The sequence below is a fragment of the Benincasa hispida genome, chromosome 2 (assembly GCF_027475165.1).
Source record: "Benincasa hispida cultivar pf3 chromosome 2, pf3_genome.v1.1, whole genome shotgun sequence".
Taxonomy (NCBI): Eukaryota; Viridiplantae; Streptophyta; class Magnoliopsida; order Cucurbitales; family Cucurbitaceae; genus Benincasa; species Benincasa hispida.
Genome location: NC_143479.1, coordinates 10698960 through 10715924, shown reverse-complemented (window position 1 = coordinate 10715924; position 16965 = coordinate 10698960). Strand labels below are relative to the sequence as shown.

At 31.8% G+C, this 16965-nt stretch overlaps 1 protein-coding gene and 1 long non-coding RNA gene across 2 annotated transcripts; one reads left to right on the top strand and one right to left on the bottom strand.

The window, feature by feature from the left end:
- Nucleotides 1-9440: 9440 nt before the first annotated feature.
- LOC150037640 (uncharacterized) lies at nucleotides 9441-11225 on the bottom strand. The gene is made up of 2 exons (XR_016527493.1): nucleotides 10741-11225; nucleotides 9441-10574 (listed from the first exon to the last, which is right to left on the bottom strand). It is a non-coding gene; the product is annotated as an uncharacterized LOC150037640 (long non-coding RNA).
- Nucleotides 9782-15219, top strand: LOC120071053 (uncharacterized). The gene is made up of 2 exons (XM_039023058.2): nucleotides 9782-12984; nucleotides 14432-15219. Exons 1-2 carry the CDS (start codon nucleotides 10119-10121, stop codon nucleotides 14959-14961), a joined length of 3396 nt encoding a protein of 1131 aa, XP_038878986.2. The 5' UTR covers nucleotides 9782-10118; the 3' UTR covers nucleotides 14962-15219.
- The last annotated feature ends 1746 nt before the right edge of the window (nucleotides 15220-16965 follow it).

Sequence of the window (16965 nt, the reverse complement as noted above, 5' to 3'; positions counted from 1 at the left end):
AGCTTGGAAAGACTAGACGATCATGAAGTGTTTCTATACAGTAGTCACTCAGCTGGGCGATTAGCTAAATGATCGTGCAACTAATGCTAAACGATCAAATAGCTTTTGTTAAACGATTAGGCATCGTCTATACAATAGATACTGTCATCTCCCACTTACTCAATCGTTTACACGATTGTTCCTCCGGTCTCTTCCTTTAACCAAGTCCACACAGAGCCCACACTTCTGGATTTTCACACCGAGAATACCAAGGTAGCTATTGTGGTGGTGTCATACTCAACTTGACATTATCGAGGTTTTGTGGAGGTCATTCGCTGTGTTCGTGATCTGGTGATCGTTGTGTTTAAGACTGTTGTGGATCGTGCAGTGTAGCCGTCGTAGTAATTGAGCGCTCGTGGCTGCCGTCTTGTTGTGAACAAGCGTTCATGATCAAGGGTGTTGAAGATGAGTCTTCAAAGGTATGTTAATTCTATCCCTTGATCTTAGAAAAGGATGCTATAATTTCGGTTTTGCACATAGCCTGTTGTTTCTGTTTGTGTACTGTAATTGTTAATGTTCATATACGATTGAAATTTGGAACGATCCTTCCATTGCTCATGGAAATCCTCATGTTTGATTTCCTTCAGTTCCTCCAGTCTCTTACTCTAACCAAGATCATACAGAGCCCACAACTCCTGGATTCTCACACCGAGAATACCAAGGTAACCATTGTGGTGGTGTTCTCACTCAACTTGGTTTATATCGAGGTTCTAGAGGACGTTCATTGGATTCGTGATTATTGTGTGTTCGCGGTGTTTGTGTGGTGGTTGCTGTTGTTCCGGTCGTTGTGTTCGAGGGCTGAGGTGCTATTCTTGAACCCATTGGAGTGATCGAGGGAGTTTAAAGAATGAATCTTCAAAGGTATGATACTCTATCCCTTGATTATCTTAAAGTATGCCGTAATTTCTAGTTGTTGCATGACCAGTTAGTTTCCGTTTGTTGACTGTAATTGTTTATGTTCAATTTCGAATGAAATTTGGAACGATCATTTCGCTGCTCATGGAAATCCTCATGTCTGATTTCCTTCAAAACCATCCTCATCCTATGGCCCAAATAGGTCGTAGTGCATTCCATTCACTAAACTATGAGGGTCGGCTTCTACCTCATCCTTGGCTAAGGTCGAGGCTGGGGAGATTAGTTTGGGCTTTTGACCTAATCCATCATCTTCTCAAGGTCAAAATAAGTTGTAATATGCTCCATTCACCAATCAAGTGTGTCGGCCTCGGCCTCATCCTTGGTCGAGGTCAAGGCCAATAAGGCTACTTTGGCTCAAACCTAAATTCGTCATTTTCCTTAAGCCCATTTAATCCTCTCAGCCCAGTTGCTTGTTTACTTGGTCTGGTCGTTTCATTTTCTTTATTATGTCGCTTCAACCCTTTAGCCCAAAAATCACCCATAACAACTGGTATTAAATTCGAAAGAATATATCAAAGATTTAAGATTTTAAAGTTGGTCTTACTTCATTATGATCCCTAAACTTTAAAAAAAATCTAACTTTAATCCATGAGCATAATCCGATGTTGGAAAAATCAAGGAATCTCACAGAGTTTATAAGATACATGAGTTACTCTTCTTGTTGATTTTTGAATTTGGGCTAAATGAAATCTAAAAAGGAATTTGGCTAGTTTCCTTTTTTATTTTGACCGATTTTAATTTATATATATATATATATAAACCAAAATTAAACCAAATAAATAATTATGAGTTTTCTCCAAAGGCTAAGTGTCCAATGAAAAGTTTAAGGACGATTGGACAATGACCACAACTAAATGACATTTTTAAAAATGTCCAAATCTTTTTTCTTGGTAAAAATGGTAAACGACTAATTCTGATACTACTTTAAAGTTAATACTGGACAAAAATACCCTCTAACAAATCCCTAAATTTATGGTATATTTTTTTAAAAAAAGTCTAATAATCTACAGCAAATTTAAAAACTTAAAGTAGAATCTAATAATTTAAACCAACTAACAACACAAAATCAAAATAATAGAATACAATATTTTTCATTATTACTGTATTTTTTAAAAAAAATCGTCAGGTCCCAAAAATAACAAATAAGTTCCTAAAAATGATAGACAGATATAAAAACCATAAGTATATGGTATTTTTATACAAATAGAGTGTATATATAAAATCAAGCGAAAGTACATGATATTTATTTACAATTATGGTATATACATTGAAAAATAACCTCGCAACATTCTTGAATATGATAGACACCTAGTAAAATCAAAAGAAAATACATGGTATGTTTTTGTAAATACGGTATATACATTGGAAAATAACATCACATATGCTTAGGTTTTTCAATCAACACAACTGGAAAAGAGGATACTATTCACTTATATCTTTTCTGCAACAGTTTCTCAATTAGTAAATGATGGCACCTAACTAATGTCAGTAACCATACACGACCCCACAAGAGTCATCGCTAAAATATCTAAGTTTTCATATTCTTGTAATTGTAACTGCAGTCCCTGATAGAATTAATCTAAACTTATATTCAAAATGCATGAATTACATTTGATTAGATACATGAATAGTTGAGATTTAAGGAATAGTTGAATACACGAATTATAAGATACATTGATGAATGTTCATATATTGGTGAAAAGTCACATGTATTTGCATTATCATTGATGCCTTTTGATGTATTTTACTACTAGTATAAATGTGTGTAGGATTTGTCATTTGTAAGTAAGCCAAGAAAATAAAGTAATATTCAAGTTCTAGTTTCTCCAATCTTATGTGAGTAAGAGAACAATCTTCTTCTCTTATCTATTGAGTTGTATTGTGAGGGCCTGTTTCGTTTCAAACAATTCTTCCAGTTGGTGGTTTCTTTTGTTAGGGTTTCAAAGTTCTCTTCGTCCCCCATTTGTGCTTGCTTCAAGATAGATGTGTAAATACTGTGTAGAGATTTTCACAACTTCAATTTTTATTTACAAACCTTTAAAATTTGAAGGCAAAAAATGTTGATGTCGAGATTGTAGATAAAAGTTTGAATATAGCAAGAGGTTGCTATGGTTATTTGATGTGTATTAGGTTTTGGGATTGAAAAAGAAAATGTAATCAAATTTATAATATGGAAAGATAATATAACAATTTTATAAACATATTGGATTTCATAAATAAAAATAAGATTTATAAGGGTGATATGAAATTTGAAAACCAACATTTTAGGAGATGAGTTTTTCCATAAATGGTAGATTCTCTTTGTCCCCATTAGTAGAGGGGTAAAAATGAAAGAAAAACGTAGGAGAAAGAACCCTAAATTTAGAATGGCCATATATTAAAGAGATTTTGTTTTTAGATATTTTTCGAAAATGGTATTTTATTTTGACCATATAGTACAATTTCTCAAAATTTTAACATTGGGTCCCTAAGTTTAATTTTTTTTGGTACAATGGGGATAGAGGATTTAAACGACAAACCTTATGATCACTTACACATTATTATATGTTAATTGAACTATGTTCTCTTTGACTATTCGATTTAGTTCAATCTTCTAGATAAGATTTTTGAGTTATAAAAGTGGATATAGGGGATTAGCAAAAGTAGAGAAACTTGAAAAGCAAAAACTTCTTCTTCTTCTTAAATTCTTTTAATGTAATTCTTTCTTTCTTTTGTTTCTCTTTTAATTTTGTTATTATTCGTTTAGGTTTTAAAGGTATTTTTCTTAAATTATTAACTTACTAAAAAATAAATTAATTTTATAAATTGAAGAATTTAAAATAATTAATTTTCAAGACTTAGGAATTTAACCTCTTATTTTTCATTTCGTTCTCAAAAAAATATTTCTCATCTAAAATAAAAGAAATATGTAAATTATAAAATGAAAAAAGTAAACAAAATTTTTCAAAGAAATTTAAAAAAAATTAGAAAAAAAGGAACATAATTAACAAAATTAAAAGAGAAACAAAAGAAAAAAAGAATTACAAGCAAATTTATTTTGACTTAGTCAACCAAAAGAAAAAGTAAAAAAAGCATGGACCCCACGCAAATTGACCATAAAAAAATAATAAAATAAGTGATTTCAATTTTTTCAAAAGGCTGATATCAATAAAATAAAATTAAAAAATTAAAAAAAAAAAAAAAAAAAAAAAAAACCCTTAATTTGCAAATACTTTTCAAGTCTGGTTTTGCTAAATTTTTTTTTCCCAAAAGTACTCTATTGCTACATTTAATCCAACATTTTTTTTTTCATGAAAAATCATAAAGTTGCGTGTAACTTGTCTTAGGATAATTTTAACCTTGGAACGTGTAGAATGAAGTTTCTAGATTGACTCTAGGCTTGAATCACCATTCGAAAGGCCAACATATAAAAACAATATTAAGAAAAAGTCGAAATTTGGTCGAAAAAGAGACAAAATGAAAACAAAAAGTGATTGCTATGGTCATTAAAAAAAGAAAGAAAAAGAAAAAGAAAAACAGAAAAAAGAAAAAGAAAACTCTTCATTTGAAAGCCGAAAGAAGTAAAATTAAGTGCTCAAAATCAAATTCATCTTAAAAAAGAGAGAAAAAGAAGTGCTTAAAACCAGCCTAAAAACTAAAAAGAATGGAATTATTAATTTTAAGATTCATTAATTAAAAACCCCACAAAAAGAAGAAAAGTTCATAGTAATCAAAGAGAGAACCTCTCTTTGACTCTTTTTTTTTTTTTTTTTTTTTTAAGTTCAAACAATAAAGAAAGAAGTACTCAAGATAAACATAACTCAACTAGCATAAACGTGCTAACGATTAAGAGATATGTTGTTAGAATCTTCCTATCTTTATTGTACTAAAAAATGACAAGAAAAGAATTGACGTTTTTAACATTATATGATTGGGATTGTTCTTGTAAAAACATTTTTGAGCACTTTGTTTTGTCCTCTTCCCGATTAAATAGAAGATTTATACACAATTTTAAGTAATTGGTGGCCTAATTTCTTAATTCATTTTCCTTTCACAATAAAGTGAAATTTCAGAAGACATGAATTAAAACCCATCAGTTCAATTATGGGAATACAAAAATATTTTTAATACTACAAAACTATTTCATACTTAAATCATATATTTCAATCTAGCTTAATAGATAGATAACAGGATACTTATTCCTCTTTTAAAATTAAAGGTTTAATGATCTCCTTCCCAATTATTGAATTAAAAATAATGTTGTATTATTTTTTTTTTGCATATTCTCTTGTTTGTTTCAAATTCATTTTGTGTTTATAATTTTTTTTAATAATTTTTCGAATTAATTTTGGTTTCTATAATATAGAGAAAGCTATAATTTATAATTTAGTCATTTATTATGTAGCAACTAAATTCTAGCTCTTAAAATTACCGGACTAAATTTAATTTTCTCCAAACGATGAAGACATTATTTCAACCAAATTTTCTTTATCCATTAACCATAATTCACTAGAATTGATAAGTTAAAAATAAAATTGGAACTTTAGGATCACGATTGACACGATTATCAAATACAATGATGAATGTATAATTTAATAATTATTTAAATCAAACAATAACTTTCACTATAGTTTGAATATTGATTATGTGACAAAATAATTGGCAGGTAGAGTATTAAAACTTCTCATATAGACGTAGTGAGGAACATTTTTCCGATTTATGAGGGTATGTTGTGAAGCTAAAATGGGACATCCACGCAGAAAGGGCAAAAGAAAAAGGTCATTTATGCTTAAAAAGAAAAAAGAAAAAAAAATGGGAAAAATGTCATTTATGCTTTGAACTGTTTGACTTGCAAGTAGCTGCCATAAGGCATTCATATAATGGAGGGCATCTTTATTTTATCACTCACATTTGCTAAATTATTGCTCTAAAACAAGCAATTGGAATTTAGACTTTTTCATTTTCCAATTTATATATCACTTTTCAAGTTCATATATGTAGGGGTTTCAACTTTCATATGCATATTATATTATTCATCACAAAAAGAGAAGGGTGTGTCAAGTTGTATATAAAAAATATTAGATTTTAAGACTATTCATAAAGTTACTTGTTCTTATCGAATATTATATTCTTGATGTTCTTGTTAACATATATGTTTAAATTTTGGAAAAATGTCTTTTTGACCTTTAAGTTTTGGATCTAGTTTTTGTTTGGTTCGTAGGTTTCAAAATATTAAACTTTTTTAAATTTTGAGTTTGATTTCAATTTAGTTTTAAGTTTTAAAACGTTACAAATTTACTCTTGAGATTTCAATTTGATCCCTATATTTCAAAAGTTACATCTTTAACCTTGGTTTTCCCACTAAATATTCAATTTAAATTTTTAGTGTTAACGTGTATTAATTAATTTAAAATAATTATAATTAATTAAATTTCCAAATTTTTTCGCCATTATTAAAATTAATTCAAAATTTCAACTTTATAATTATTTTAAATTAAGCAATAAACATTGACGTAAAAAACTGAACTGGGTATTTGATAAAAAAAAAAAAATAATAAGGTTAAAAGTATACATTTTGAAACCTATGAACCAAATTGAAACAAAACTCAAATTTTAAGGATAAAATTGTAACATTTTAAAACTTAAGAACTAAAATGAAATCAAAACCACAATTTATGAATTAAATTTGTAATATTTTAAAATCTAGAGACCAAACGGAAACTTAGACCTAAAATTTCGATCAAATAGCATATTTTCCATTTTCTATTAAACATTCAACACAAATTATTTGAATACCTATGCCTAGAAGACTACATCGGTGTTGGTGTATGGATTGGAAACAAAAATATGAAAACTTCATATTTAAAATGATCGTATGTAATAATTTCATATAGGTATATTTCCATAACAAAAAGAGTGTTTGCACGTTCTATATGAAAACATTATTAGTATTGTCAACGTCTAGTATTTTAAGACCATAAATAAATAAAGTCACTTGTTCTTATTGAATAGTATATTCTTGATGTTCTCATTTGTAGGCTTAAACTTATTGATAAATTTTAAATTAAAAACAATCCAACTTTAATATGTGATGTAGACTTATAATGGTATATGAATTCTTAAAGTAAATATAGTTTCACATTGTGTTAAATTAACAAAAGCTCTAAAAGTTCGAGTGGTGGATAGAATTGAAATCAATTTCACTAAGTAAACAATAGACATAGCAACATTTAATCTGTGCACAAGTTTTATATATTATCCTAAGTTTTCAGAGTATTTATCAATTCAAACATAACTTACTGACTAAAGACATCAATTACCATTTAAAAGTCAAACGTTCAATCTCCACCAATAATTATTGAATTCAAAAAAAAAAAAAAAAAAAAAAACCTTAAAGATACTTTTGTGTAGCAGTAAGAGTGGAAAATGGATATCTCATCCCCACCTTTTCCAAGTTGAAGACAAAATTATTCATGAATAATAGCTCAGGTAGAAAAGTCTAGTTAATTTAGAAAAACTCATCTAAAATCCAAATCTACCTCATGGAAATAAAGAATGTCAAACTGACCTGTACAAATAGTAAAAGGCAGAATCTTAACTAATTATATGAAGCAACATCATTTTGTATAATTGCATGAGAGTTCTAGATAGATGGTTCCAAATTATTTTAGTTGTCTCAAAATCAATAATGGGAAATTCGAAATTCCCCCATAAAAATTTACAATTATTGAGACAGCCCATGTTTATTTTACATAGATATGCAAGGAGAGCTAGGGAATCAGATTGACAAGACCATTGTCCTAACACTAGCATTACTCAAATCTCAGATAGTGCTATGAAAAAAAAGGTAATATAACACTGTTGATATGTCTTAAATGGCGCTTCGAATAACTAAACACAGAGACCACGTCTGCAAAATATAAACTCTATGTAGATTATATAAAATTTGCGTTATTAAGCCTGGATGTAGAAGAGAATGCCATATAAAAACCCTCTAATTCCATTGACGCTTCAATGTCGGTATTTTTCTTATATTCTCACTCATATAATAAAAATGTTATCTTCTTTACCTGAGAATGTAGTTAATACACCGTTAGTGAAATACGAAAATTTCCTATATATTTCTTTTACCATTTTCACTTTTTGTCGATTTCATTTCAGTTGTAACAAACACATTTGTTTTCCCAGATAGATATAAATTTATCTTCAGAAAATAAATGAGCAGGATCCGTTCCTTTTGAACTCATAATTAATCACATCTATACCACATCAATTGAAGGTGTTGCCTCCCTTTTCAAAAATAGAATTCTATAAAAAATGACAATAAAGAATACAAAAAAGGAGAGAGATAGAGAGAGAAAAGACTTTGATTATCTTCACCAAAAGGCTGTTCTAAGCGAAGCTTTATTGGGTTTTTAAAATTACTCCCACCTCCTTGTTGGAGAAGAAAACAAACACAAAATTTAAATACAGTGATTAAAATAACATAAATCCACATCATGGTCACGAGATAGGCACAAGGAAAGTGACTTCGTTCCATAATAAAACCCAAAATCCAAATTGTGATTCTAAATTTTGGATTGGATTGGCCTATTTATTTATTTTATCTAAAATCACATGACGTCTTGAAATTTTCTACTGAAAAACCTCCTAGTGGGGAATTTTCACTTCATAATTTTGTCTCAAAAGAAATAAAGTGAAATGAAACAGGGTTATGCAGCAGATTCACAGGCATTCGCATCTTTGATTCTTTTATATATATATATATATATATTAGATCCAAACCTCTATCTTTCCTTCCCAGATCTGTTCATAAATCTTAGATTTAGAGTTATGACATGTGAATGGTTCAGGCTTCAAATCTGTTAATCACTGCTTCTGGTATTGCCAAACTTGACAGGATAAAGTTAGACCAATATTTTTATTTTTACTAATCTTCCAATGATAATGAAGGACCTGGGATTTATTTGTTTGTTTCTGGAGGAGGTTGTAGCAAATAGCATATATTGATAAGGGAGGCTAAGTCAGTGGAAAACTAAGGCCCAATAAGAGAGATATTTTAGTACCAATAAGGCAATAACCAAACTAAATATATATATATATATATATATATATATATATATATATATATATATATATATTTAGGTTAAATTGCAAATTGGCCCTACCATTTAGAAAAAGTAAAGAATTTATTCTTCATAGTTTTAGAGGTTAGAATTTATTCTATAGGGATTATTCATGAAGGATTTATCAAACCGTAGGAACTAAATTCTAATTATAAACTATATGGACTAAACTTCTCCAACTTTCATAAAAGAATAGAGACTAAATTTATAATTTAACCTAAAAATGATAAATAATTTCTGTTGCTTTAAGAAAAGAGATCATTGATAAACTAAAGTGAGATTAAATCAACATTAATTACCATGACTTTTCTTTTAGAGATTAAAAGTTCGTGATAAAAACAAAGAGAGTTAAAAAAAAACATTTATAAAAACAACGGGAGAAAAATAAATACTGTACAACAACATAATTGCATTAAATCTTTATCGAAAAAATAACTCCAAAAAGAGAACAGCCTTATTAAGGTTAAAAACGTGAAGAAAAGCAATATAATCACACACATTTTTGAAAGCCAGCAGAATGTTTAGCAACAACGCTATCACATAAAGTTTGGGCCATGATGGTTTAAGACCATCTGGTTGGCCTGAAAGCAATGCAGGTGACAAAAACCCCAAAACTTTTTTGATATCTGGCCTTTAATTCATCGCATTCACCCGAATTGACTGTTGGTAAAAAGTTTTTTCAGAGGACAATTGTTAAATATGCAAAGTCACTTGCTTTCATTGTGATTTGTGCCTTCTCTCTCTTTTGGAGTTCTTTGAATTAAAATACAGTTTTCCATCTTCCTCCCACCTCTCATCTTTATGAATAAAAAATTACAAAGGAAACGCCAACCAAAAATTCCATTTTCCCTCTGCACAACCATCATGGCCTAGCTGTTCTTCTTGGATCCCAGGATTTCAGGCATTTTGAATTGTTTTTTGCTTAATAGTTTATAGGGAACCTAATTTAAGACATCGTAGACCGCAAGACATGATTTGGCTTCTCTTGTTTTTGACACTCCCTAGGCTCAAACCCACTTTCTTGTTTCTCCTTTCATTGGAGTTTGTAGTTTAGTTGTAATGCCTGTAAATTCATGGACCCTCCCTTCATCTATCCTAATCCTCTGTTTTTCAGTCTTATATCCTTTCCTCCCTCTAACAACTTCCGCCATTAATGAACAGGGTCAAGCTCTACTCAATTGGAAGCTAAGTTTGAATGGATCAAACGAGGCTCTATATAATTGGAACCCCAACAATGAAAATCCATGTGGGTGGTTTGGAATCACTTGCAACAGAAACAGAGAAGTAGTGGAAATAGTACTGAGGTACGTGAACTTACCTGGAAAGCTTCCATTGAATTTCTCTCCATTGTCATCCTTGAACAGGCTCGTCTTGTCTGGAGTTAACCTCACTGGTTCAATTCCTAAAGAGATCAGTGCTCTTACCCAGCTGCGTAGCTTGGAACTCAGTGACAATGGCTTAACTGGAGAAATCCCAAGTGAAATATGCGCTTTGGTAAATCTCGAACAGCTTTACCTGAATTCAAATCAACTCAAAGGGTCAATACCTGCAGGGATCGGTAATCTCACGAACTTGAAGGAGTTGATTCTCTATGACAATCAGTTAAGTGGCGAAATTCCCATTAGTGTAGGAAGTCTGAAGCAGCTTGAAGTGATTAGAGCTGGAGGAAACAAGAACTTACTTGGCTCTGTGCCGGAAGAAATTGGTAATTGCAGCAGTTTGGTGATTCTTGGTTTAGCTGAAACAAGTATCTCCGGCTTTCTTCCAGCTAGTCTTGGCCGACTCAAGAAACTTCAAACATTAGCAATCTATACTGCACTTCTCTCCGGCCAGATTCCGAATGAACTTGGCGACTGCACTGAGCTTCAAAACATCTATCTCTACGAGAACTCGCTCTCCGGCGAGATCCCAAGCTCGTTAGGAAGGTTACAAAATCTTCAGAGTGTGCTAATATGGCAGAACAATTTGGTCGGTGTTATACCGCCGGAGCTAGGTAGGTGTGACCAATTGTTCGTCATCGACATTTCAATTAATTCCCTGACAGGAAGCATTCCTTCAACATTTGGGAACTTAACATTGCTCCAAGAATTACAACTGAGTACAAATCAATTATCCGGCGAGATTCCGAAGGAGATCGGAAATTGTCTGAGAATCACTCACATCGAGCTTGATAATAACCAGCTCACTGGTACGATCCCCTCTGAATTGGGAAATCTCACCAATCTTACATTGCTTTTCTTGTGGCAAAACAAGCTCGAGGGAAGTATTCCACCCACCATTTCGAATTGTCGCAATCTCGAGGCATTGGATTTATCACTGAATGCCTTGACAGGTTCAATTCCGACTGGAATTTTCCAGTTGAAAAAACTTTCCAAGCTTCTGCTTCTTTCCAACAACCTCTCCGGTGTGATACCGCCGGCAATAGGTAACTGTTCGTCTCTGTTTCGGTTCAGAGCCAATAACAACAAGCTCACCGGAGAAATTCCGCCAGAGATTGGGAATTTGAAGAACTTGATTTTCCTAGACCTTGGAAACAATCACCTCACTGGAGCGTTGCCTCCGGAGATTTCCGGCTGTCGAAATTTGACGTTCCTCGATTTGCATTCCAACTCTCTAAAATTTCTTCCACAAGAATTCAACAAGCTTTCTTCCCTCCAGTACGTTGATCTCTCAAATAATCAAATCGAAGGGACGCCGAATCCGAGTTTTGGATCTTTCAACTCGCTCACGAAACTCGTTCTCTCAAACAACCGCTTCTCGGGGCCTATACCAACTGAAATCGGTTCCTGCTTGAAACTTCAGTTACTGGATTTAAGTTGCAATCAGCTTTCCGGAAACATTCCTCCAAGCTTAGGCAAGATTCCTTCATTAGAAATTGGTCTCAATCTGAGCTTAAACCAACTAACCGGCGAGATTCCGTCGGAGTTTGCAAATTTAGACAAGCTAGGGTCATTGGACCTCTCTTACAACCAACTCTCAGGTGACCTCCACATTCTCGCAGACCTGCAAAATCTCGTAGTCCTCAATGTATCACACAACAATTTCTCAGGACGCGTACCAGAGACGCCATTCTTCACGCAGCTTCCTCTGAGCGTCCTCTCGGGTAACCCGGACTTATGCTTCGCCGGCGAAAAATGCTACACCGACAACCACGGCGGCAGCGGCCACCACACGCTAGCGGCTCGTTTGGCCATGGTGGTGTTACTGTGCACGGCGTGCGCACTGCTATTAGCAGCAGTTTATATCATTCTCAAAGATAGACATTCATGTCGAAGATGCTTCAATGGGTCCCGCGGTGAAGATCCAGACGCCGCCTTCGACAGCGACTTAGAGCTTGGCTCAGGTTGGGAAGTGACACTATACCAGAAGCTCGATCTCTCAATCTCCGACGTAATCAAGTGCATAACGCCGGCGAACGTCATCGGCCGCGGCAAGACCGGCGTGGTGTACAGAGCCTGCATCTCATCAGGTTTAATAATCGCCGTGAAGCGATTCCGATCATCAGATAAGTTCTCGGCGGCGGCGTTTTCATCCGAAATCGCAACGTTGGCGAGGATCCGGCACCGGAACATCGTCCGATTGCTGGGGTGGGGGGCGAATCGGAGGACGAAGTTGCTGTTCTACGATTACTTGCCGAATGGGAATTTGGGCGCGTTGCTACACGAAGGGAATGGGCGCGTGGGGTTGGACTGGGAGAGTAGATTCAAGATAGCGCTGGGAGTAGCGGAGGGATTGGCTTATTTGCACCACGACTGCGTGCCGGCGATATTGCACCGGGACGTGAAGGCTCACAATATTCTGTTGGGGGATCGGTACGAGGCGTGTTTGGCGGACTTTGGGCTCGCCCGCTTGGTTGAAGATGGTCCAAGTGGTTCGTCTTCCGCGAACCCCCAGTTCGCTGGCTCGTACGGCTATTTTGCACCTGGTAAGCTCTTATATTTTTTTATTTTTTAAATAATGGTAAGCTCTAAATTAATTACTACAATAAAATAAAATTACAATAATGACATATTTTATTCTTTTTAACAAATAGAGCTATTGACATTTGTGTACACCTTAACTCGTTTTTCAAAAGTATCATGTTGTAAACGAAGTAAATACAATAGTTTTTAGGGGAATTATAAATAGCAAAACCCGCTCGAATTTATTTGTAAAAGTAGAAAATAATTTAAACTTTTGGAAAAAAATGACAATTTATTATGATTTTTAATTAATTCCCATTTTACTTACTTTTGAAGGGAATTACGTGTGTGTGACGTAACTTAATAAATATTTGTAATACTTATGTGTCAATGATTTTAATGATTTCAGTGATATCGATGACAAGAATTTAGATTGATTAAGATTTTATTTTTAGAAACGGATTTAGCTACTTTTGATATTAGTAATATCGATGATAAAATTTTAATAGATATGAGTGATATTTGTGTATCAATGATATCATTCCCATCACAAACAATTTATCACCTCATTTTGAAATTGTGAAGCATGAGGGTATTTTAGTAAATTTAAGAGTTTTAAAAATTAGTTTTACTATTTTTTGAAAATAGTTATTTTTAGGCATTTTGGAAATAGTATTAAGTTTTGCTACTCATTTGCTATATTTTACCTTATTTTAGAAGTCCTTGTATTTAGGTTAGCTTCTATCTTATAAATAATTATAATTTTTATAAATATTTTTACTAATGGGCACTTATTTTGAAATTAAAATTCCTAATGATGATTAAAAAAAAAAAAAGATGAGAAACAAAAATTTTGGGAATTTGGGATAAGAAGTTAGTTATTATAATTATAGGTTATTATAGTTGGATTATAATAGTTTGTGTTTGAGATGTAGATTATTTTAGTTTAAGTTATAATAGTATATATTTGAGGTGTAAATTATTTTATATTGAGAAGAAAATAGTAAACACTATAATAAAGAATAAAAAAAATGATGTATGTATAATAGTAAAAACGGTAGCAAATAGTAAATATTATAGTAAATAGAGATGTTGAAATAATGTTGACCGTAGCTAATTAATTTTTGTCTCCAATATCATTTAAAAGTAGAACAAAATTGCAACTTGATTGTACTGTGAAGTATTTGTATATACACAATAAAACTGAATTAATATAGACAGTAGAGTCATTGTCCGTTATAATAGGTGTAAATTGAGGGATAAGAATGAAATGGGACAGCAGGATTGTGACTGGTGAGAGGTTTTGGAAAGATTTGCATGTCATTTCATTTGGAAATTTGCACTTTTCATTTTTCAAATTTTAATTATAATTATTTATTTTAAAAAGAAAAATACTTCTAGAGAAAAATGAACATTTTTATTTTATTCATTTATTTCTCTTTTAAAATAAATAAATTTATGCGTATGTAGAATACGGGTGCATGCTAAGAATCACAGAGAAAAGCGATGTGTATAGCTATGGCGTCGTTTTGCTAGAGATAATAACAGGCAAAAAGCCAGCAGATTCATCATTTGTCGAAGGCCAACACGTGATTCAATGGGTGAGAGACCATTTAAAAAAGAAGAAGGACCCAGTTTTGATATTGGATCCAAAACTTCAGGGTCAACCCGACCCGCAAATCCAAGAGATACTACAAGCATTAGGAATTTCTTTACTCTGCACCAGTGACCGCTCCGAAGACCGACCAACAATGAAAGACGTGGCGGCTCTTTTATGGGAGATCCAACAGGACCAACTGCCAACAGCGGCGGAGGTCGCCGATAAGCCGCCACGAAAGAATAGCAACACAACAAGCTTTGACACGACAACGTCATTTTCATCTTCCTCTTCTACGGCTCCTGCGAGTCATTTACTTTTCACATTGCCACTTCAGGAATCATCGCGTTGCTCTTATGCTTCACTATCATCGTCAGGCGCGTATATTCCACGCAAACAATGATATTTGTTGTAATTTATATTTAGGCTTTTTTTTTTTTTTACATTATTTATAATTAGGCTCCTTTGATTTACGTATTAGGAAGGAAGATTAAGATTAAGATTAATTTTAAGAGTAATGTATCTTTTGGATTATTAGAAAGGGTAATGTAAGGGATTTAGATTTTAGATCCCCTTCTTCCTTTTTGTCTTCCTTTTTTTTTTATAGATGGAGGAAAAAAAAGATGATATATTAATATATCTTTTTGTAAATTCATTATTATTTTTTGGATGTATTTTTTCCTCTTCGTTGATAATTGTCGTCTAAATAGATGTGAATTAACAAAAGTAAGTTGATTTTTTACAATCAACATTGATATCACTAATATTTTCTTTTAGACTTATTACATTGACCTAAAAGAATGATTATCACTATAGATATGTGACTAATATTCGACGAATTCAAGCAAAATGACAGAAATATATGTCATAGAAAATATAGAAAAAATGCTTATGAACAAATTGTTTTCTTGCAAAGTCAACCTGAAACGAGCAGTATGTTTTAGTTCTAGTTAAATTTGGAGAACATAAAACTAATTATATTTAATGGTAAATTTAGAAACATAAAATAAAATTTAAATTATGTATGAAGCATCACCAATTGCTTAAAAATGCCCCTTTAAGAAATTGAATGTATGCTTTACCCAAAAAGGTAGTTATAGATGTGAAAATATGGAGAGACAAGTCAACATCAGAGAAAAGAGAAAAGGCATAGAAGAAGAATGGATGAGAAAGGGAATAATAATTAATAGAGAAGATATTTAGAGTTGGGTTTGCTTGGGTGGTAAGTTAAAATTATAAGTGAATAATTGAATTTATTGAAATTCCGTGGTTGTTGCTGAAATGAAGGCTTAGTGGGCGTGTGCACGTTGGAAGGTTCTTGGTTGATTTGTGTGTTGTGAAGTTGTGAAAACTGTGGATTGAGAGTGAAAGGGAATAATAAAAATGGAAAAACAAAGGGCAAAAATGTGTGGTAGTAAGGAACTTGGGAAATGCCAATCATTGGGTTATTTTAAAGTACACGCTTTCTCCTTACTACCTTTCTTTCTAAATAGACCAATACTTAACAACTGCAGCCTTGCTTCTCTTTTCACTGAAATAATAATAATAATGGTACTAATAATATCTTTTTGCTACCTAGTTTTTTTTTTTTAATCTTCTCTAATTTTTAAAATATTACACATTTGATTTTTAAATTTTGAGTTTTGTTTCAATTTAGTCCCTAAATTTCAAAATGTTCTAATTTTACTTTTGAAATTTGAGTTTTATTTCAATTTGGTCGTTAGGTTTTAAGATTTTATATTTTTAATCTCATTTTTTCATTAAATACCCACTTTCAGTCATTGACACCAATTTCTATTAATTAATTAAAAATAGTTATGAAGTAAAAATTTTAATTTAATATTAAAAGGGATAAAAAAAAAAAAGTAGTGAAACTTAATTGATTATAATTCTTCTAATGATTTTTTTAATTTATTAACATAAATTAACACTAAGGATGGAAGATGAGTATTTAGTGAATAGTTAGGTTAAAAGTGTAAATCTTGAAACATAAGAACTAGTTTGAAACAAAACTCAAATGTCAGAGATAAAATTGTAACATTCTAAAATTAAGGAACTTAATTGAAACTAAACTCAAAAATTAAAGAACTAAATGTGTCACATTTTGAAACCTATGGACCAACAAGATATTTTCTTTAAAAAAAATCTTTTTAATCGTTATTTTTTAAAATATAGTTGTCATGTGGTAACTTTTAATTGATTGTAATAGATGTTGCACAATAGATGGTTACATCCAATTTTTTCCCTTCCTTTTAATTATATTTGTTTTTAAGATAATGTTCACAAAAAGTATAATAATAAATAAATAAAGGAGAAAAATATATTTTTTTAGTTCATAGATTTTGGGTTTAGTTTGTATTTAGTCCTTATGTTTCAAAATATTACACTTTTAGTAGTTTTTTTGTTT